The 24414-nt window shown below is 35.0% G+C and overlaps 1 protein-coding gene across 1 annotated transcript; it reads left to right on the top strand.

Annotated features, from left to right (window-relative positions):
- Window positions 1-9889: 9889 nt before the first annotated feature.
- LOC149790572 (uncharacterized) lies at window positions 9890-21238 on the top strand. The gene is made up of 4 exons (XM_089972647.1): window positions 9890-10076; window positions 17166-17213; window positions 17849-18765; window positions 19549-21238. Exons 2-4 carry the CDS (start codon window positions 17185-17187, stop codon window positions 19734-19736), a joined length of 1134 nt encoding a protein of 377 aa, XP_089828773.1. The 5' UTR covers window positions 9890-10076; window positions 17166-17184; the 3' UTR covers window positions 19737-21238.
- The last annotated feature ends 3176 nt before the right edge of the window (window positions 21239-24414 follow it).

Below are 24414 nucleotides of genomic sequence, written 5' to 3'. Positions count from 1 at the left end.
GTACTCTTGAATACCTAGTTACAATAGTATTTAAAGACTAAAGAGTAAATAAAGAGTTAAAGCTCTCCTGCAACCACCAGAGTGCGTTACCGATAGTAGGACGGACTTGTCTCTTGTATATACTTCCACGCTATACGACTGGACAGTTTTTGTCGAAAACTAATTTAAGGAGTTTGTTGATGCTGCGTCAGCGGAGAAAATGAATTTTCTAATGTGGTTTATATAACGAGTGCTGGCCTTATGTTTTAAGGGTGTTCCTCCTTGCATTTTAGTTTTATATTTTACATACCTTTTAATTAATTTTCTAATCTGGTTTATATAACAAGTGCTGGCTTTATGTTTTAAGGATGTTCTTCCTTGCATTGTAGTTTTATTTTTTAAATTTTAATGAATTTTGCACCTATTTCTTTCATATGTTATATCGTAGGATTAAAGTGTATTCGGAACGGTACCCTTTATATATTGTTTAAGCACATTTACCTTGATATTTTAGAAATGCTGTTAGTAGGCACTACACAAGCCATGATCGTGATAACGTACCGTTACACACACACACACACACACACGCACGCGCGCGCACACATACATACATCCATTCATACATACATACATACATTCATACATACTTGCATACATACGTACGTACGTACATGCGTGCATGCGTTAATGCATGCATACGTACATAGTCACACCGTCAGAATATCCTTTACTGAAGGGAAGACAGTGGGGATGAATAAATCCTCGGTGAACGCGATACGTGTCTTCTCCTTGGTCATCACTGCTTAAGTGAAGAAATTCACTTTGATGTAATTGCTCTCAGCGATGGGATAGCCGTGATTCCACCACATACATACATACATACATACATACATGTTAGTACCAGCTTCTGATTTGCTGTAGATTTAGTAGTTTAGAAATTTACGTTGAATACTGCACACGTACAATTGTTCCTTACACGATACACTCGCCAATGCAGCAAGATGGCATCCAAATTGTTGGCTGTTCCCCCCCCCCTCACACACACACACACACACACACACACACACACACGTTATATACTCTTCACACAATGTCTTTCCATAATTTTGTTCTTCTGTCCTATATGTAGGGAAGAGGGAGATAGTTATTGGATTCGTCCTTTCCCGATGAACAATAATTGCCCCACTATTGAGATAGTCCAGTGTTAAAATTGATACGAGATCGATATTGAGCAAGTCCGGTATTAAAATTGACTCTAGGTCGACACTGAGCAAGTCTAGTGTTAAAATTGACTCTAGGTCGACACTGAGCAAGTCTAGTGTTAAAATTGACTCTAGGTCGACACTGAGCAAGTCTAGAGTTAAAATTGACTCTAGGTCGACACTGAGCAAGTCTAGTGTTAAAATTGACTCTAGGTCGACACTGAGCAAGTCTAGAGTTAAAATTGACTCTAGGTCGACAATTAGCAAGTCTAGTGTTAAAATTGACTCTAGGTCGACAATTAGCAAGTCTAGTGTTAAAATTGGCTCTAGGTCGACACTGAGCAAGTCTAGTGTTAAAATTGACTCTAGGTCGACACTGAGCAAGTTTAGTGTTAAAATTGACTCTAGGTCGACAATTAGCAAGTCTAGTGTTAAAATTGACTCTAGGTCGACAATTAGCAAGTCTAGTGTTAAAATTGACTCTAGGTCGACACTGAGCAAGTCTAGTGTTAAAATTGACTCTAGGTCGACAATTAGCAAGTTTAGTGTTAAAATTAATACAGATTAAACTTCGTATAATTAGCATCAAGAAGACGAGAATCAAATATTATTTACCTGTAAACACCGGATAGGTACAGGTCTAACTTAAATAATTGAATTCAATATATTGGTATATATGTATAAAGTAAATAACTGAATTCGATATTCGTTATCATTTAAATTATTTCAAAAACAATCATATTAAAAAATATACTAATTTTTTTTCCCTTTATCTCAGTTTACGCACATGGTTACACATGTGAAATGGCAAGGATAATTAGAAAAGTGTTGTGCAGTTCGTTAATGAAGTTCTGCTTTTTTATGGGTGTTGCATGTACAGATGATATAAAAAATCGTTTTGTAAACATCCCTTTGAACAAATCTACATCATCAGTTTAACAGCCCGCCAGATACCATTGTCACAGGTGCTTGAGCAAATCGACGCCTAGCAGTTTCATAGCAGGCCAGCTGGAATCCGATCACAAAATTATTCATTCCGGTTCAGTACCCACAAATGTAGTCCCAGCTTATGGTAGAACATTTTTTTTCCTGCCGCCTTTTGGTGGTGATGCAATAGTTAGATTTAGGCATTCTTGGTATGGATTTAAAGATAATTGTTTATACTTTAGAATCTAAGCTTATGTTTTGATTGTCTGCGTGTGTTTGGGCGACAGTGCACAGTGAGTAATAAGGCCTTGGTAATGATCTGGAAGTATAATCTGTGTTCCATTGCACATTGTTTGTTTACAGTCCAGCCTCTGAAAGAAATGCCGATGAACCTATAATAAGAACTTTACCGTGAGTTCATCTTTGAATATACTTTAAATGTGATATGATTTATTATCATTTTGGACACAAAGCAAAGTTCAGTTTGAGAAAAGAATATAGAGACTATATAGTAACATTAATTGTGTTCTGATTGAAGCTACCAGTGTCACAGTTGCGTGAAAAAAAATGACATGCATCAGTTTAATAGCCTGCATATACCAGTGTCACAGTAGTGTGAACAAATCGACACGCGTCAGTTTTTTTTTAGACCGCCAGCTACCAGTGCCACGGTATATTGGTGTAAACTCCAGCCTTTGAATAAGAAACTACAGCATAACCGTCATCGGGCTATAAAAACAAAACGTAACAAGGGACTATTTTCTGCGAGCTATGACATGAGGGCCACGAAACCGCGTGCAACTAGTTGCATTGACGGGCCGTCAGTGCAAATAGTTGCATGCGTTTTCACCCCACCCCCCATAGGATATGCATACTAAAGAGAGTAGCATGCATACTAGTATTATTCATCCATTTCAGGCTTGACAAATCACACATACTAGTTTAATTCATCCATTTCAGGCTTGACAAATCACACATACTAGTACTATTCATCCATTTCAGGCTTGACAAATCACACATACTAGTACTATTCATCCATTTCAGGATTGTACAAATCACACATACCAGTACTATTCATCCATTTCAGGCTTGACAAATCACACATACTAGTACTATTCATCCATTTCAGGCTTGACAAATCACACATACTAGTACTATTCATCCATTTCAGGATTGCAAAAATCACACATACTAGTACCATTCATCCATTTCAGGATTGTAAAAATCACACATACTAATATTATTCATCCATATCAGGCTTGTAAAAATCACACATCGTAGTATTATCCACCCATATCAGGCTTGTAAAAATCACACATACTAGTATTATTCATCCATTTCAGGCTTGTAAAAATCACACATGTTAGTTTTATTCATACATTTCAGGCTTGTACTAATCACACATACTAGTACTATTCATCCATATCATGATTGTAAAAATCACACATATTAGTATTATTCATCCATTTCAGGATTGTAAAAATCACACATGCAGTTTTCATTCCTCCATTCCAGGCTTGCACAAATCACACATGCTAGCATTTTTCATCGATCTCAGGCTTGTACAAATCACACATACTAGTATTTTTATTCATCCATTTCAGGATTGTAAAAATCACACATGCAATTTTCATTAATCCATTTCAGGCTTGTAAAAATCACATATGCTAGCATTTTTCATCCATATCAGGATTGTAAAAATCACACATACTAGTATTATTCATCCATATCAGGCTTATGGAAATCACACATACTATTTTTATTCGTACATTTCAGGCTTGTAAAAGTCAGGCGTAATAGTATTATTCATCCATTTCAGGCTTGTAAAAATCACACATGCTAGAATTATTCATCCATTTCAGACTTGTAAAAATCACACATGCTGCAATATTCATCCAATTCAGGCTTGTAAAAATCACAAATGCTAATATTATTCATCCATTTCAGGCTTGTAAAAATCACACATGCTAGTATTATTCATCCATTATAGGCTTGTAAAAATCACACATGCTAGAATTATTCATCCATTTCAGGCTTGTAAAAATCACACATGCTAGCAATATTCATCCAATTCAGGCTTGTAAAAATCACAAATGCTAATATTATTCATCCATTCCAGGCTTGTAAAAATCACACATGCTAGTATTATTCATCCATTATAGGCTTGTAAAAATCACACATACTAATTTTATTCATCCATTGTGGCTTATAAAAATCACACATACTAGTATTATTCATCCATTTCAGGATTGTAAAAATCACACATACTAGTTTTATTCATTCATTTCAGGCTTGTACAAATCACACATACTAGTACTATTCATCCATATCAGGCTTGTAAAAAGCACACATACTAGTACTATTCGTCCATTTTAGGCTTGTAAAAAGCACACATACTAGTTTTATTCATCCGTTTCAGAAACCGATAAAAGTAAATTAGTTCTAAAATCACTTTACAAACATAATTCATTACTTCACTTCACTAGAGGTGCGTGACATAGGGCACTTCACTAGAGATGAGTTTACATAGGTACTTTTCTAGAAATGTGTGCAGGTGTATCTTAATAAATGCGTGACATAGGTGTATACATAGAGATGTGTGTAGGTGTTTCACTAGAGATGCGTGACGTAGGTGTATACATATAGATGTGTGTAGATGTTTCACTAGAGATGTGTGACATATGTGGATACATAGAGATGTGTGTGGGTGCTTCATTAGAGCTGTGTGACATATGTGCATACATAGAGATGTGTGTAGGTGTTTCACTAGAGATGCGTGACGTAGGTGTATACATATAGATGTGTGTAGATGTTTCACTAGAGATGTGTGACATATGTGCATACATAGAGATGTGAGTGGGTGCTTCATTAGAGATGTGTGACATATGTGCATACATAGAGATGTGTGTAGGTGTTTCACTAGAGATGCGTGACGTATGTGCATACATATAGATGTGTGTAGATGTTTCACTAGAGATGTGTGACATATGTGCATACATAGAGATGTGTGTGGGTGCTTCATTAGAGACGCGTGGCAAAGGTGCATACATATAGATGTGTGTAGATGTTTCACTAGAGATGTGTGACATATGTGCATACATAGAGATGTGTGTGGGTGCTTCATTAGAGACGCGTGGCAAAGGTACTTCCCGAGAGAAGTGTGACATACCTGCTTCCCCAGGGATGTGTGTAGGTGTATCTTAATAAATGCGTGACATAGGTGCATACATAGAGATGTGTGTAGGTGCTTCTCTGGAGATGCGTGACATAGGTGCATACATAGAGATGTGTGTAGGTGTATCTTAGTAAATGCGTGACATAGGTGCATACATAGAGATGTGTGTAGGTGCTTCTCTGGAGATGCGTGACATAGGTGCATACATAGAGATGTGTGTAGGTGTATCTTAATAAATGCGTGACATAGGTGCGTAGAACAAGTGCTGCTACATCACTATATTATAAATCTCTGAAAGCAAGATAGTTACCTAACCATAAGTAATGGCAACATCAACAACACATCATGTACTATATAGTACCTTCAAAGACTATGATTTTAAGACTAAATAGCCTTTTATTTCATAATTTATTAATTATGAAATATTTTACAGAAAAGCATCACAAGACATTAGGCTCATCAGTACAGCTATAACATATTAAATACTAAAATCTTCTTACATCATGCACAAGTTTCTTCTAAATGACACACATAGTTAACGGTTTAGTCGTACATATGTCGACTTATTATATTAGGTTTTTAAAATCGGTGCTATAAATGCAGTATGAAATTATCAGGGTTTCAATAACTTAAAATGGTTGGAAATAAAATGACATGTTCTTAAATGGAAATATGATTTCACCGTGAAAAACGACCATAAAATCTACCAGTTTATCATAAATAACGCTTTCAAAATCCGCTTGTTCTATTTGCAAATTACCAACTGAAATTTTTCTATGATTGAATACTCTTAAAGAAGAAAGAACCTGCTTGTTTTTGTCATACGTATACAGTCGGTGTAAATATAGTTATGTCTCTGATAATGAATAAAAAAATAAAGATTTTGGAAGTAGGATGATCGATAAAATAAACATCAGAAATTTATTTTGAATTGCAACGCAGGGAACATACCAAGCAGGGAACCAGACTATGGTATCCAAATATCGTTGAACGCTAACCTTTGTTGGTGGAATTGAAATTTATGCCTTTGAAAGGATGCAATTACTGTTGCAGCAACATTTTTAACGTTGATATCGTTACAATGGTATCGTTATTCCGTTGCGACGATATCCATTATCCTTAAACAATATTCAAATATTGGGTCAAGTTTTGTTTTGTTTGCAAAGGTGTTATTTGTTCGTTACGACAGTACTTTTGTTGTTGCATCAGCTTATTATCACTCTTTATATCTGCAATGTCATCTATGTCGTTGCATGCCAGTAGCTTCTCGTGGGTCGGTGGTTCTTTCCGGGGTTTTCCGGGTTCTTCCTCCACCATTAATACTGGCCGCCATGTATAGCCCATCGTGCTGAAAAATGGCGTTAAACCCTACAACAACAACAACAACTATGTCGTTGCAACGGTTTATTATTTCGTTGCTATGGCATTACCGTTGTCGCTGTTAAATAATTTATCAGCGTCGCAATCGTAAATATTACATCTACTGTGAAACTACCATTGCAACGATAAACCACTGCAACGGTAGGTGAACAGCGTTGACACAGTATATAATTGCCCTGTTTATGCATGTCGTCGCAATGACACCAATTTTAATCCATACCGTAGCAATGATAAATTTATTATTTTCACCGCAAAAATGACCTTGGCATCAGATCATTTGGCATTGTAACACTATTTGGATACCGCTGCAACCCGTACATATAGTTCGGAATTAACATTTTGCAAACTTTATTCATCAAGAATTAGCCTTGGTCACAAACAACCCAAACTTAGTAAAGACCAGGTTGCATATGTTATTCAAAATTAATATTTACGTTAAGACGGGCAAAATCTCGATTCTTTTTAATAAACAAGATTTACATATTACGCGGTTGGTAAATAGGGTTTATTGCGCCCATGTTTATAGATGGAAGGAGATCTAAAAGTGACCCTGACAATTATAGAGCTATTTCTCTGTTGTATTATACAAACTATTTGAAAATACGTATTCAGTAGATTAGCTAGATGCTGTAATAGCACAATTGATAACTTCCCTAATACCGAAAAACAGTGCATGAGTGGTACAACATCATGTACAATTTACATAAAGCTGTATTTTCCACTTAAAAACTAGGATCAATAGCGCTTACTGTTTTCTTAAATATTCACATGGTCTTTGACAGTGTAAATCAGTTAATTCCTAAAACGCAGAAAACTAGGCATTCAAGGAAAGATTTTACATGTAATAAAAGAATCGTACTCAAATATTCACACACTACCTTAATAAACGAATCAAATTCCGAACCTTTTCCAACATAACGGGTCATTCAGTTTGATCAAAACTTTTATCTTATTTATATCAAAAACTTCAATTATTTGAATCAAAATTAGGGCTACATGTTGGGCCCACTCCATCTGGAAATCCAGTGCCATATGATGATTAAACTCTATTGACAAATACACCAATCCACTTGCAATAGATGCTTGATATATGTAACATATACCCCACAACGAGGAACTTCACCTCACGCTATGTATAAGCTTTTCATTTAGAACATACAAAAAACAGCACGCGAAAAGTTTAATTGGAAATAGGCCATTGTACTAGACCCATTTTAAACGTAACTCAGCATAATGGGAATCCTTGTGTGCGTCTATACGAAATGTTAGTAAAAAGTAAACAGAGGTTGAATAACTCTGATGCTATCATCCCGTTATTGTTGTGAAGTTTTAGTCGAATATCATACTCAAAGACGTAAGAAAGGTCGACGAATTTCAGCATCATTTTACCAAATTTATGCAAGATTTTCCTCGTACCACACGGTCAGGAATGAGCGAAAGTGAACTGGGAATATAACAATTTTTTTTTATCGGAAATTGATAAAGGAAAATAATCTTTCTTGATAAATTAGATTATCTTCCAGAAAATGTGAACGCTAAAGAAATATTTAAATTCATATTATATCTATATCTTTCTAGTCAAGGTGCAACAGAAGAGGTAGACTTTATTTCCGACATATGTATCATTTTTTAGAAATATTATATTGATAAATGTATTGAAATTATTGAAATATTTTCAAAAAATGTTCAAACTTCTTCCAAAAACAACAAAAGAGTTACAGTTAATTACATCCTTAGCAAACGTTACGATAACGGTTCCAAATTCCAAATAATGCCATACAAATTTATAAACACCACAGTCATACACAGATGTAATTATCCAAATATTACACGGTCTTAAACAGATGTAATGATCCAAGCATTACACAGTCTTACACAGATGTAATGATTCAAACATTACAGTCTTACACAGATGTAATGATCCAAACATTACACAGTCTTACACAGATGTAATAATCCAAGCATTACACAGTCTTATACAGATGTAATACTCTAAGCATTACAATATCTTACACAGATGTAATAATACATGCATTAATGATTTTTGCTGCAACAAAGATAATTATTTTGGACACGTTTTGTAAATAACTTGGACATTTGTCTTGGTGTGTTCCTTCACAATATACCAGATGATGTATTTAGTCAACATTTTGCGCGCACTGAAATTCCCAAAGGTGCCCACTTCAACCAGCCAGAAATATTCAGAAATTTGTCTGCTCCAATGTCCACTGCGTCTGTAATGCATTTTTTATATATAGTAGTAATAAGATTGATTATCTAAATTGGGAAGACACGTGATGGTAGACATATTCCTAGTCGTGTGATCTTGCTTGCCTGCTTGCTATTCTGGACAATAGACGTGCATATAAAATAGTATTTATTGTAAGAAAAATATTCAAGACGTATAAATTTATGAAGTATTGGAGGATTGTGCAGGAGTGCGCCATACTGTTTCAAAATATGAATGGTGTTCTCATTTGAGATTTCTCAAAGGGTAGCCACTCTTCTATTAGACTTCTTTCATGTATACCTCTGTTAATTGCATACAACTAATTCATTATTCTTTTTGTTTTCCTTGCATAATTTATCGCCCTGAGAAGGGAAAATAAAGACTAATGACGACTCTTTGAGAAAACATCAATATATCTTAAAATGAATTCATTCCTTTGGCGTCATCTGTAAGAATATTTTTGTGTACGTAAAGAGTAGTCATCAATCCTTGTTTTTTAAAAAAAACTTTTGATATGTAAATGATGCAAACAAATAATTGTTTATAAAATACAACAAATGAGTCGTGTGCTAAGTTCGAAACAACCAGGTACCATATCGTCAAAATACTTCCGCCCCAAACTTTGAAGTTCATAGTTTTATCACGTGTTCCTTTACTGAAAATTAAATAAATAAATTGGAGCAGAAGAATGAAATGCTTGAATGAATTTTACACAATCGTGTTGTAATTTGAACTATGCAGTGGGTCTCAACCTTGTATATATGAGATGAGCCTTCCACTGAACAATTTATTAGAACAAATAAAGTTGTTTATTATTATTATTATTATTATTATTATTATTATATACTAATCAATGTGTTATTTAGTTTATGGTATATAAATAGGGATTGATTGACTGATTAAATAAAGTGATCAATCGAAAAAGAAGGCAAGTTACCGTGTTGTACCTCATTCGCTACCGTGGTTTATAGTTACAGTGTTTACGTGTACAGGCGTAGATATACTTAGTAACATAGAACGACAGTACTTTTATACTTATCTCTTACATGTACTTACCTGATTACACGAAAAACAAAACGCATAAGGATTCAGGTAGTCAATGCAGGTAGTCAGTGCATGGGACACGTGGATAATTATGTGTAAATAGGAAGTAGTCTGCATTCATGTTAAGGGTGGAGAATAGGTAAGGAAATACTTCAACTCTCTCTCTCTCTCTCTCCATGGCATTCCAATCGCGGTTAATCTTTACATATTACTAACTAGACATGACAGAGACCGACATATTTCTTCCTTTGACACAACCTAGCTACGAAACCACCAACACTCCTAGCATCATATATTTTCAGTTCATAAATAAATCAGGGATCAAATTACTAATTATTGATCAACATATATCAGTCCACCAAATTTAAACTGACTTTGCCCTTGTCCACTCAACCCATTCACTACCCCAACTACTTTAGTGGATACTATTTGTTGGGGTGGGGTAGACTGGTGTTGTACTTGAGCAGGCGAGATCGGGTGCGTAGGGTCTTGTTTTTCACTTTACAGATGTCAGGTACATGCGGGGCGAAACGTAAGGTATGTACAGCTAGCTATTTGTTTCATTATCTTCTGTGTGACGGTGAAGCGGGTGGGGGTAGTGTTCCAATTCATTTTCGGTACGATTTTGCAATTAGATCGCCCCTCCTAATAATATTGACTTTATTTTATACCGCCAGCAGTTACATTCTGCCGTTAATCAATACTTGACATAAGCTACATTCCACACTCTCGCAAAATGTATTAAGAATCTCGTTATTAGCGACCAATAGTGATCAAAACATGGCCATACCTTTTATACGATATGGGACATTTGGAAAATAGAGTAAGTAGAGAGGCAAATTGATATAACTATATGTAATCACCAGAATATTTTCTACACATTTAGGCTGACATTTAAGTAAAGTAGAAGTAACATTGCGACAGTCAAGTAATTTGAGTAAACATTTTAATTCTATGACATTATCAGTATGGTCTTTGCAGAAATATTTTGTTAAGTTATTATTGGTAATTTTCAGTCATCGCCTAACATGTGTGTAATGTACACACGAAGATAATAATTCCTACCTTAAATAGTTCTAAATCTAAAAGTTGAAGAGTTGGAGTAAATATCGAGGTAGTTTCTTTTGTTTCTATGATTTAAGAAAAGAAGGAAAAGGAACTTAAGCAAAATTTGTTTCTATGGAGTCGGAGACTAGTTTATTCCAGAGTAACCCAAGTAGTGGTCCAGAGATAAAATGGGATGAAAAATCATAAATGTTCAAAATAGGTACAATTCTTTATAACAGGAGGCTTGCCAATGCGGAAGGATGGTCAGTTATTAGACATATAAGAGGGTCATCACTGATTGTAATACTCCTGACTTCATTAATTAATTGTTATAGCTAAGAGATGCTAATTAGTCATTATAGGTCATTGAATGCAGACTTACTCATCAACGAAAATTTGTAAATTAGCTTTCAAAATTAACCACTCTGAGTAGAACAATTACTACATCTGGTTTTAAAATGCACTAAAACAGAAAAATGACGCTACATCCAGAATGCATTTATACCGCGTTTCAAAACATGACTAGAAAGACTTCCTTCCAGTCGTGCTTCAGTAACTTTTGTCATTCTATCCTGGGCTGACGCCAGTGGTGTACATACCTCGAAGAGTAAGGTCCTGTAGAGGGGGAAGTCATTTAGCTAAAGCTGCTGTAGTACAATATAAGATCTGAATTACAATAGCTATAACATTAAATATCTTTGTCACAATAGTTGTAACAGTAAATATGTTATAATAGCTTTAAAACAATATAATATTTTTACAACAATATATTCAGGGCCGGCGCCAGACCCGGCCAGACTATCTGGCGCCCTAGGCAAGGTTAGATTCTGGCCCCCCCCCCCCGGAAAATATCAATTTCAAAATTTATAAACAATGAAAAAAAATTAAAAATGCGCCCCCTGAAATCAGCGCCCTAGGCGGCTGCCTAGTTTTGCCTATATGGTAGCGCCGGCCCTGAATATATTGTATTGTTGTACTTGCCTTTATAACAAACTTTCCAATTCAAATGGTCGTAAAAGGGGAAGGTCCTTCAGTTCATATACAATTAAATATTTTATTACAACCAATCTAAAGTATTTAGTTATAAAAAAATGACGTGTTCGACGTCTCCATTCTATAATAAAGTGACTTGTAATTTGTTGAAACATTGGTATAGCTATTGAGGGATTACACCCATCTATATTTTATATATCCAATTTATGATACAAAACTATGTAATATTTTCAATAAATGTAAAATGCATCAGATTTCTTGTAATAATAAATATTACTGTAACTACCTATCCTACACTGGAGTCACTTCTAATAAGACTAGTAACTGCCTATCCTACACTGGAGTCACTTCTTATAAGACTAGTAACTGCCTATCCTACACTGGAGTCACTTCTTATAATACCAGTAGCTGCCTATCCTACACTGGAGTCACTTCTTATAATATTAGTAATTGCCTATCCTACACTGGAGTCACTTCTTATAATATTAGTAATTGCCTATCCTACACTGGAGTCACTTCTTATAATACCAGTTACTACCTATCCTACATAGAGGTCATTACTAACATGATTGTAGGTCCTTTCCCAGTGCTAAAGACCATCCTTTCATTGCCTTATGGCTAAACTGTTCTCCAATGAAATGTTTAGTTTTGGAAACTGGTGCATTTGCAGTTTTAAGACAATATTTAAATTAATACCATACCAATTATTATTGAACGCATGTATGACCAATGACAAGTTAACACCATACCAATTATTATTGAACGCGTGTAGGACCAATGACAAGTTAACACCATACCAATTATTATTGAACGCGTGTAGGACCAATGACAAGTTAATACCATACCAATTATTATTGAACATGTGTAGGACCAATGACAAGTTAATACCATACCAATTATTATTGAACACGTGTAGGACTAATGACAAGTTAATACCATACCAATTATTACTGAACACGTGTAGGACCAATGACAAGTTAATACCATACCAATTATTATTGAACACGTGTAGGACTAATGACAAGTTAATACCATACCAATTATTATTGAACACGTGTAGGACCAATGACAAGTTAATACCATACCAATTATTATTGAACACGTGTAGGACTAATGACAAGTTAATACCATACCAATTATTATTGAACACGTGTAGGACCAATGACAAGTTAATACCATACCAATTATTATTGAAAGCGTGTAGGACTAATGACAAGTTAACACCATACCAATTATTACTGAACGCGTGTAGGACTAATGACAAGTTAATACCATACCAATTATTATTGAAAGCGTGTAGGACCAATGACAAGTTAATACCATACTAATTATTATTGAACACGTGTAGGACTAATGACAAGTTAATACCATAACAATTATTATTGAAAGCGTGTAGGACTAATGACAAGTTAACACCATACCAATTATTACTGAACGCGTGTAGGACTAATGACAAGTTAATACCATACCAATTATTATTGAAAGCGTGTAGGACCAATGACAAGTTAACACCATACCAATTATTATTGAACACGTGTAGGACCAATGACAAGTTAACACCATACCAATTATTACTGAACGCGTGTAGGACTAATGACAAGTTAATACCATACCAATTATTATTGAAAGCGTGTAGGACCAATGACAAGTTAACACCATACCAATTATTATTGAACACGTGTAGGACCAATGACAAGTTAACACCATACCAATTATTACTGAACACGTGTAGGACTAATGACAAGTTAATACCATACCAATTATTATTGAACACGTGTAGGACTAATGACAAGTTAATACCATACCAATTATTATTGAACACGTGTAGGACCAATGACAAGTTAACATCGTACCAATTATTATTGAACATGTGTAGGACTAATGACAAGTTAATACCATACCAATTATTATTGAACGCGTGTAGGACCAATGACAAGTTAATACCATACCAATTATTATTGAACGCGTGTAGGACCAATGACAAGTTAATACCATACCAATTATTATTGAACGCGTGTAGGACTAATGACAAGTTAATACCATACCAATTATTATTGGACGCGTGTAGGACAATTTATCAGGACTTTTGGCGGTGCTCTTTTATGCAGAGATTCGGTCATTTGTCTAGAATTGAAGAAAACAAACTCCTTATTGTTGCCCCATTTACTGATTGTATATGCAGTAACGATAACATTGGTGGTGTCAGTAAATCAGAGCGATGTATGAAGCATGGTTGTATTCAGCTAATGGCCGCATTACACGTGAAATTAGAAAGAGATGTTATACTGTAGTTTAGACAGAAATCAGTCAAGTTAGTCAAAAGATCTGAATTTCATATTGATCAGACAAAAAAAAAGGAGGAAGATTGTGATGCTTTTATTACGGGACGATGAATGTCCTAGAAGCTTCATTGTGGAAGAGACAATGAAAATGTCGGTCTAGCTTGATATAAGTATGCTTGGTCACAATTGTCAACATTTGAAAGGAAAACTTAGTACAGTATATTTCAAAATTCACCCGTAGAAATGAAAACAGCCTATGTGCCACTAATGATCCTTAGATTATATCATGCTTACATGTGAATAACCATCCTTGGACTATATTGTGCGTGTTGCCAATAATCATCCTTTGACGATATTGTACGTATTACCAATATCATCCTTGGACTATATTGTGCGTATTGCCAATCATCCTTTGACGATATTGTGGGTATTGCCAATAATCATCCTTTGACGATATTGTACGTATTGCCAATAATCATCCTTTGACGATATTGTACGTATTAACAATAATCATCCTTGGACTCTGGTGTGCATATTGCCAATAATCATCCTTTGAATATATTGTTCTTACTGCCAATAATCATCATTTGACGATATCGTACGTATTAACAATAATCATCCTTTGACTTTATTGTGCATATTACCAATAATCATCATTTGACTTTACTGTGCATATTACCAATAATCATCATTTGACTATATTTGTGCATATTACCAATAATCATCATTTGACTATATTGTGCGTATTGCCAATAATCATCATTTGACTTTATTGTGCATATTACCAATAATCATCATTTGACTTTACTGTGCATATTACCAATAATCATCATTTGACTATATTTGTGCATATTACCAATAATCATCATTTGACTATATTGTGCATATTGTCAGTAATCATCCTTTGGCTTTATTGTGCGTATTGCCCAGTCATTATATTTTGACTTGTATTAACGTAATGCCAATATTAACGTATTGCTAATGATCGTCCTTTGACTATATCATGCGTATTGCCAATAATCATCATTTGACTACAGTGCTGACATTCCAATGATCATCCTTGGACTATATTACGCGTATTGCCAATAGCCATCCTTTGACTATAGTGTGCGCATTGCCAATAGTCATCCTTGGTCTGTATTATGCGCATTGTCAGTAATCATCAATGATTATATTGCACTTATTGCCATTATTCATCCTTTGACTATATTACTCGTATGTTCAAACAGTCATCCTTTGAATATTGTGTGCGTACGTGCCAACACTCGTCCTTTCCTTGCTTACAGTTTCTAGTTTAAAGAATAAAATACATTATAAATGTTGATAAAAGAAAACTGCTTGTAATCCCCTCACCCTACATCATCCCTTTATTATCTATTTTGTCAATAATCATACTGTCATGTTTCGTATTCGTGGAATAAGTGATTGTTTTACATTAGGAAGTAATGTATTTTGCAACATCAAATTGGTCACCTCCATATAATATGTACGGTATGTGCCCACGTAACGCTTACACTACGTTGATACAAATTAGACCCAGATTTTCCATCTACGCTTTTCTTTTTAAATCGTACGTGGAAAGAACAGCGTAGATCATGATCCGCATGAACACTTTGTTCAACCTGATCTGGGTGAAGGCTGTGCGTGGTTGGTGGTACACTGTTTATATTCAGACTGGCTGTGCGTAATTGGTGGTACGCTGTTTTTACTCGGGCACTCGAAGTAATCTCATGCAAATCTACCTGACTTGCCGGTCATGTTTTTCAAAATACTTGCAGAAAGGTTAGCAAGAATCCGAAATATTATCAAATTTGTACATATATTTAAATCGTCGTTACAACACTCTCCAAAATGGTAATAGTTTTGGAGTCAAATCAATAACCAACAACAGGTCAGTACCAGGTTTCGTATGTCAAACGTTTCAGTCCACTCGTGCTGTATCGACTTTTCGATGAAAAAAAATGTTATTTTAAAATGATTTTAGAACTATATCAAGAAAAGCTGTACCAATTGCAAAAAGTAAATAGTTTTCATTTTGACAAAACATTGTCAATGCTATTCGTGACACTAATTTCGACCTAAACAACAAATAACAGTATTTATGAATTCCATTTATCATTGACGTTAAAGATGTCACATGGATAACTACCAAACAATTAATACATTTGAGGCTTTCTGGAACAGGTACTCGCGTGGGAGTGTGTAAATAAAATTTCATTTCTGAAGAAGAGAGAATTTTATAAATACAGGGAAGATATGTGTGATTGTATGTGAATTCCGCAATCGCGCGTCCAAGAATTGACTACCATCGTTCAAGGATCAAATGTCGTCCTGTGTTTCCTTAAAGATAAGGATGATGTATCATTAACCTGTAGTTTCGTTTTGTTAAAGAAAATTAAATAAAACTCTGACTGTAGGATTGATTCATTCAATCAAACATGCCCCTACCAAGACATAATCTGTCTTACACTATCAGCTTTCAGTCAAGTACACCACTTATTGCACAAACATAGAAATGTCCACACCGGTAATTTTTCTCACCTCTCAGAAGTGACTCCTTGAGTCAGGTGTGTCTGCATTACGCGCTATTAACGACCTCCTCCCTACCAAATTTTATGTTTTATACATAAAAGTGGATAAACATTACCATTCTTCTTTTAAGGTAAATATATTTCTTATTTTTGATTTACTTACATGATGTAAAGAAGCATATGTTAGATTTAAAATGTTTACATTTGAAATTTCGAAATCTGCTTTCATTTAACTTGTAGCACAATAATTGATCTCGTGGAATGAAGAATGTATGTTTAGTGGAATTGGTCAAATAGAATATAATTTTTGTTATCCCGTAATATGTCATTGGTGTATCTTTTTCAATTTCTTTTTCATATCCTATATAATTGCAGTGGTTCGTGAATTCTCAATATGGTTTTGCGAAGGAACATGAACGAACCGTAAGTATGCCGATCGAATCTGGTGTTGAAAAGAGTGCCTATGAAAACAAAAATTCGAATAAATTTATGTAGCTTTTTGATAATTTGACTCCCCAGGCTACGTACAGAAGCTTTCAGTCATGTATAACGTAATAAATTCCTCTCGACAACTACCAATCAAATCACATTTTGGTATGAATCATTGTGTATTTTTTACTATGTTTAGAGTTATCAAACACCAAGCTACCCATGTCTTGGAAATCTATTCATTCATTCATTCATTCATTCATTCTCACAAACTAAGCGGTCTCCTTTTGCTTTAATTTTGGTTGCGCTTGCTGTGACATTATCTTTATTAAATTTACTAGAACTAATTAAGTACACTATCTTAGTTTACGTCAGCGATATCTTAGTAGTTTCATTTATCAAAAACTTTATCCTGTGGAGATTACAACAGAAATTGTCATAAATTTTGTCAGATAGTATAGATAATTCCGTTATTGTCGTTATGTTGTCTACTGCTGAACGCTTCATCGTTCATTTGATTAAAGCGAGAGAAAAATACACACATTGGCTGTCATCATCACGAGTAGTATATTGTCTGAATAAATGCAAAATACGTTACGATTTTATCATACAGATGTTTCTATTTTCAGAGAGAAAGAACCGGGTAGATGGCGACTCTCGCTTTTATCAGGGGCGTTCGTTCTTGCAAGTCTCGTCAATTGTATTTGCAGACAGGAGCTCTTTCTGAACACACATCATTTTAAACAGTTTCAATACGGCTACGAGATCCCGTTAATTCTCACGATACTTGAAACTGTGACATCAGCCGTTCTTGTAACTGCCAACTCGCATATGGGTGTTGTTAGATCAATGTGCGAAGGAATAGTCATAGGTGCTTTCGCCCACATCAAAAGCATTTTTCTGTTTTCTTACTGGATCAGTTTAAACAGGAAAAGTTCATTTGTAGTTGGTTATCTGGAGCCAGTCGTATTAACAATGCTTCTCAGAATATGTACTGGAAGTGACCTCAGGGCAGGAATTATGGCAAGTCTTGGACTAATTTCTCTAGGAGCAACATTGTCACTGGGAGATATGTCCGCATACATAAATCCTGGTCGAGCGATTATAGTGATTTTTCTTTACATATTTTTCATCTCATTAAGAAATATCACACTCAAACATTTGAAAGAGGAATCTGTGACATTCAGTCCTAGAAAGAGGCTGATTTTACCATACACAGTTGGAACATTCATTCTTGGATTTATTTCGTCTGCTCTTTATCTAAGCGAAGCAGTGATTCCCACGATGTTTGCATTGATGACAATTTTTACTTCAGTGTTCATTTTTTATCTGACAACCCTGATGGTACAACTTTGTGATATTAGCTTCCTATCGGCGATTGGAGTGTGGACACAAGTGCTCCTCAACTTCGCCATCCTGACGCAAAACTATGTACAGAGTGTCGCCCTATCCATGTTTGGCACGGCAATTCTCATAGGTGGGACTTACCTGTTCCTGCTTTATTCGAGAGATACGGAGTCAAATGTGTGTGGTGTTCAACAAGAAGGTGAGTTTTTTCGTTACTTTTGTATTCTTAACAAACAGAACGAGCTATACAGGCCCTGATTTAGTTAATATAACAAAAACTTTATATAAATCTTAAGTATGAAGTCTAGCAATCAGTTTGGATGACGTACTATGTCTTCAGTCAGATTTAAACTTAATAATCATTGATGATTTGGTCCAAATATCTTTGGCTCTATTTGGGCGTGTTTTTCTATAGTAATTTTGTTTTCTACGACATTTAATTATTTCACAAGGCACACTAATATTAAATAATGTTTAATTTTATGTTCACACACACACACACACACACACACACACACACACATGCATACATACATACATATATATATATATATATATATATATATATATATATATATATATATATATATATATATATATATATATATATATATATATATATATATATATATATATATATTCTTTTAAGTAAAATATTGGAATGATAACTCTCTAAACATAGATTGTTATTTGATACACCATATAACTGAGACTTAAAATTAAAATAAATCAGGCCTTTTTTAAATACTAAAACATTCTACTTTTCTCTCAGTATGCGTGAAAAGTTCTTTTCTAAACCATCTACACAAATTTAACAAAATATTTTTCTCATTTCTATTTCTTATATTGTTACAAGTATGCAATCTATTTAAACCTGACGGAAATACACACTTCAGTCCTTTCATTTGTTCACGTAGGGAATAACTAAAGGAAAGTCACATAAAGGAAAACTTTAGTATTAATTTATATGTTTAATTTTCAGTATCCCACCAAGAAATGTATACGCGGATGGAGTTTTTGTTATTTGTCGGAAGTGCGATGGGACTGTTTTTCTATGTGCTCCAGCCCAAGATAAGCGACAGAGATATGAAGACGTTTCAAGTTTTTGGATTTGAGAGTTTTATGAGGAAACTTCTATTTAACAAACAGTCTACCCAAGTTCCATTCTAAAAACATATATACTAAACGAGTTGGTCTATTTGCACTTGTAATTGTTTGCATGTTCCATTGTTTTCACATGAAGTGCATGCATATAGAACTTAATATGAAGATGCTAATTTAAATCCAGGTAGTTATACCTTGTTGGAAGTTGTCAAGTGCTTGAAAATATCGGCCATTTAAGTAATGTAACATTGGATTGGGGCCTCTGTTATCTGCAGAGTAGTCTAACAACGGTACATGTGATTGCAGAAAGTACGAGCTCTTTAGCCGATAGTTTTCCCCAATATAAATTGACGAGACAAGGACAGACACCAAATGAAGCATCGGTTATATTTCATAATGCCGGCTAACAGACATCTTCGCTTGCCAAGGTTCATATGTGTTAACGCTATCTACACCTTGGCAGGTCGTTCAGATATTTCGCTGCTTTGTTTTGAAACAAATTTCATAAGATGCGACGACACGCCACAGCATCCAATCAAAATCAAGTTGTTAAAACATTTGAACACTGTTCCTACAAGATCGAGACAAGTAGAGCATATAACTGAAATGGGCTCATAAATAAGCAATTTTTCACTACTGGTCCTTGGTTTTGTACAAATACACCCTTGCTCTCAAATATGTATGTAATGGCTTCTCTCTGGTTATATAGTCACACTTTCGATGTTAAACTTACAAGTCTCCTTTTGAAGTCAATTGCCTCCACCATTTTTAGCCCATGTAAAACGCACCGCTGTTACACGCTGTTGGTTAACCATTACATACTGAGGGAGACAACACATGAAATCCAATCGATGTCACTAGGGCAAAGCTTTGAAAGATATGTACGATCCGCCAAGGTGTAGATAGGTTTAACACACAGGAAACTTGACTAGCGAAGATGGCTAAAGTAGAAAACATTACTGTTATCAACAACGACGCAGTGAATCTATATATAAATCTGCAGAGCGTGAAAGTGATAAGACATAGGAGCAGTTTTTATATAGTTCCTGTGTTGCGCCAGAATCTCAAAACGAGGCTCCATTATATTGTACAGACTCATCTGGGTCTATGTGGGTCATTAGGTAGACAATTTTGCCACATCAACCCATTTACCCGTTTAGAAAGAATCTTTGGAATTTGTCTAGTTCGTCTATCTACACAACTTACCGAGTGTAGTTTTTTGCTGACTTATGATACAAGGGAAATTTATAGAGAGGTTTGCCTTTTGCTCTTAAGGGCGCAATCTTTATTAAATATTTTATAATTGTAATACCGAAATAAATATATTTTATTTCAATCTATTTTAAAAGAAAATTACTTTTAATAAAATTTAGAGAAATTTTAATCTTATTACTTTTACTAAAAATATTTGTCCTAATACTGCGAATACAGTCCTTTCGCGAAATTCGCAAAAGATGATTTACGACTTAGATTGATTTACGACTAATACATGTAATCCATTTCTAACATATCTCGGACAGATGATACTTCAGTATATCTTTAAATCAATATATCGGTGGGAAATGTTTTATTTGTTTATTTCTTTCTTCCTTTTTTCCGATTATTTAGCAGATTATTTAGTTCGCATAGTTGTATGTCTCTGGTCAATCTAGTCATGGTGACGACTTAAACATAAAGTCTTACTTTAACCTGCGGATACGCGAGACAAATCATGCAGTCATACAGTGACCACCAAGATGTTACACATAGTTCCCTACTTTAACTCGCGAGACAAATCATGAAGTCATACAGTGACCACCAAGATGTTACACATAAATCATTAATTTAACCCGCGGAAACGCGAGACAGATAATGCAGTCATACAGTGACCACAAAGATGTTATACATAGTTCCTTACTTTAACCGGCGAGACAGATCACTCAGTCATACAGTGACCACCAAGATGTTACACATAGTTCCCTAATTTAACCCGCGGAAACGCGAGACAAATCATGCAGTCATACAGTGACCACCAAGATGTTATACATAGTTCCCTACTTTAACCCGCGAGACAAATCACTCAGTCATACAGTGACCACCAAGATGTTACACATAGTTCCCTAATTTAACCCGCGGAAACGCGAGACAGATCATGCAGTCATACATTGACCACCAAGATGTTACACATAGTTCCCTACTTTAGCCCGCGAGGCGAATCATGAAGTCATACAGTGACCACCAAGATGTTACACATAGTTCCCTACTTTAACCCACGAGACAAATCATGAAGTCATACAGTGACCACCAAGATGTTACACATAGTTCCCTACTTTAACCCGCGAGACAAATCATGCAGTCCTACAGTGACCACCAAGATGTTACACATAAATCCTTACTTTTATCTACGGTTAGGAATAAAATCAGCATGGATATGGAATCGCTAAGGAAATCTGTAGCAGTAATACAAACTGAGTCATTTATCATTTTCTTGGTATTTAATAATTGAATTTCTATTTTAAGCAGAAATAGTTCTCAACCTTGTTCAGCTAGAGATTTATCCAAATAGGAAAATAGTAAGATAAGCAAGACTGGTTTGAAAAGGAAGAAAGGACACAGTCAGCTACTAAGGGTTTGGTGAAATGAGATAAACAGGTACAAGGCCACCTTCTGCCTTTAACATCATTCAACCATTTTGCAGTGCAACATAAAATGGCTACTAATTAAATCTATAAAAAGCAACTTGAAGAACATGGTGTCAAAATACATTATAAATTATTCGGTAGCTCGTTTATCCTACTTTGGTAATCTTAGCAGTTGGAGTGATACTGTAGTTGCCCTAAATGCGTATTCCATAATTTAAAATTGGTAGAATATATGTACAGTAGTATAGGTATTATAATATAGCTATTGTATTATAGCTACAGCAATATAGCTATTGTATTATAGCTACAGCAATATGGCTATTGTATTATAGCTACAGCAATATAGCTATTGTATTATAGCTACAGCAATATAGCTTAAGTATCATTTTAGAAACGTTAAATAAAATCCCGTTACTCTGTGAAGAAAATCATTACTAAATTAGGTCTCCCAGATAAGGTTGTTATCAACGAAAACTCCTAACAATTCTTGAGAGTACACAGAGACAAGATGAAAGTGATCGAGCATTAGTGCGAACATAATGTCTTTGGTCAATGGACAGTTAACCCGTTGTCACACCAGTAATGATAGAGACATCAATGAAGTAGGTTCGTGATAGGAGTTCAAGACCATGATACAGCGGCCATACATATGCAAACCTAGAACCACACAATTTGGTTTACTCGGCAATACCATGGTATGCGAGGTCCTGGACAACCAGCCAAAAGAAGTCCCAAATGTAAAACAGACTAGCCCTATAACCCACAGGATAGCTCCGGGCTGCTCGTAGTGTGATGGTTATAGGACAACCAAAACAGTTGAATCTTTGTTTTAAACTAATCCTGTAACAATGCGGTCCCTCTAGACGCAGTTAACAAGAGCACATGGCCCATTTTAGGAGGTTACGTCCTAAACAGCAAACATTGTGTATACGAAAACTTTTATGCCAGGCACGTACGTAAAACAAAATAGGCGGAAGATCTCGCAAACGTGACAACTGCGGTCTAGTCATGACAGAAAGGTATACTACACGCAGTAAATGCCATTTTAAAACTTTGCCAATTAAGTGGCTAGCGCCTTGCCCAGCAAGTTCCGATGGTCAGCAGCCAAGTGTCATCGATTCTTAGTACACATGGAGTTCTGTGATAGATTATTAATTCCGTGATATTATTCAGACTCTACAAATAACTCAAACATCCTCATGTACAACATAGGCTCGAAGACCCACCATTGTTGCGCTTAAATCTAGACTGGTGGAACCATTGCCCATAGTTACAATCCAATGAACTAATTAGATATTACCAACAATATTTGCCGCATGCAAAGTATTTCCTTTGTACTATCTTTTATTTTATTCTTTTCAACGAGCGTTGTTCTCTATCTCCTTTCTCTTTCTAAGTGGAAATTCGTAGGTAGATATTTTTTTAAAAATTTTAAATAGTATTATTTTAACACTAAATGCAAAATCTGCTTCTCCTTCTCTTGCACTTCTTTTTGCAAGACACCGTATGGTATAACAAATTATCTGACAATATGTGTGTTGATTTACCTGTTGATATAAACCAGGTAATATCAATAAAACACGGTAACTTTATCCTTGTCTAATTACAACTGATCCTCATCCAGAAGAAACTTCAACTAATAAAATCATGAATACCTTTTTATTAGGCAAAGATCGTCGCCGTCGAGTAGTTTAGAGAAAAAGGATCAATTTCATTTTCATACTTAATATCCGGCTGCATATTCTCAATTACTGGATAACCAGATTTAATACATGCTGAATACACAATGCATGCCATAAATTTTGAAAAGTTTAATTTTTTCAGTAACATTCTCTGTTGACATAAAATGTGTGGTTTCACTTTTTGATACAAATTGTCTCATTTGATCACCTCTCTATCGATTTTTCAATATAATTTTCCGTGGCACGAATATTTGACTTGCGCATTTTCCGTGGCACGAATATTTGACTTCCTCATTTTCCATGGCACGAACATATGACTTCCGCACTGATCGTGGCACTAATATTTGATTTCCACTCCTCAGCAGTATTATCAATACACTGTTGAACAAAAATTATAATATTTCAGCAGAAACAACATTTTTTAAATCTTTCAAATCCAGC

Source organism: Sinohyriopsis cumingii, chromosome 10 (assembly GCF_028554795.1).
Source record: "Sinohyriopsis cumingii isolate HCF-2022 chromosome 10, ASM2855479v2, whole genome shotgun sequence".
In the NCBI taxonomy this organism is placed as follows: domain Eukaryota; kingdom Metazoa; phylum Mollusca; class Bivalvia; order Unionida; family Unionidae; genus Sinohyriopsis; species Sinohyriopsis cumingii.
The sequence above is the reverse complement of the archived record's forward strand: the minus strand, read 5'-3'. Positions and strand labels throughout refer to the sequence as shown.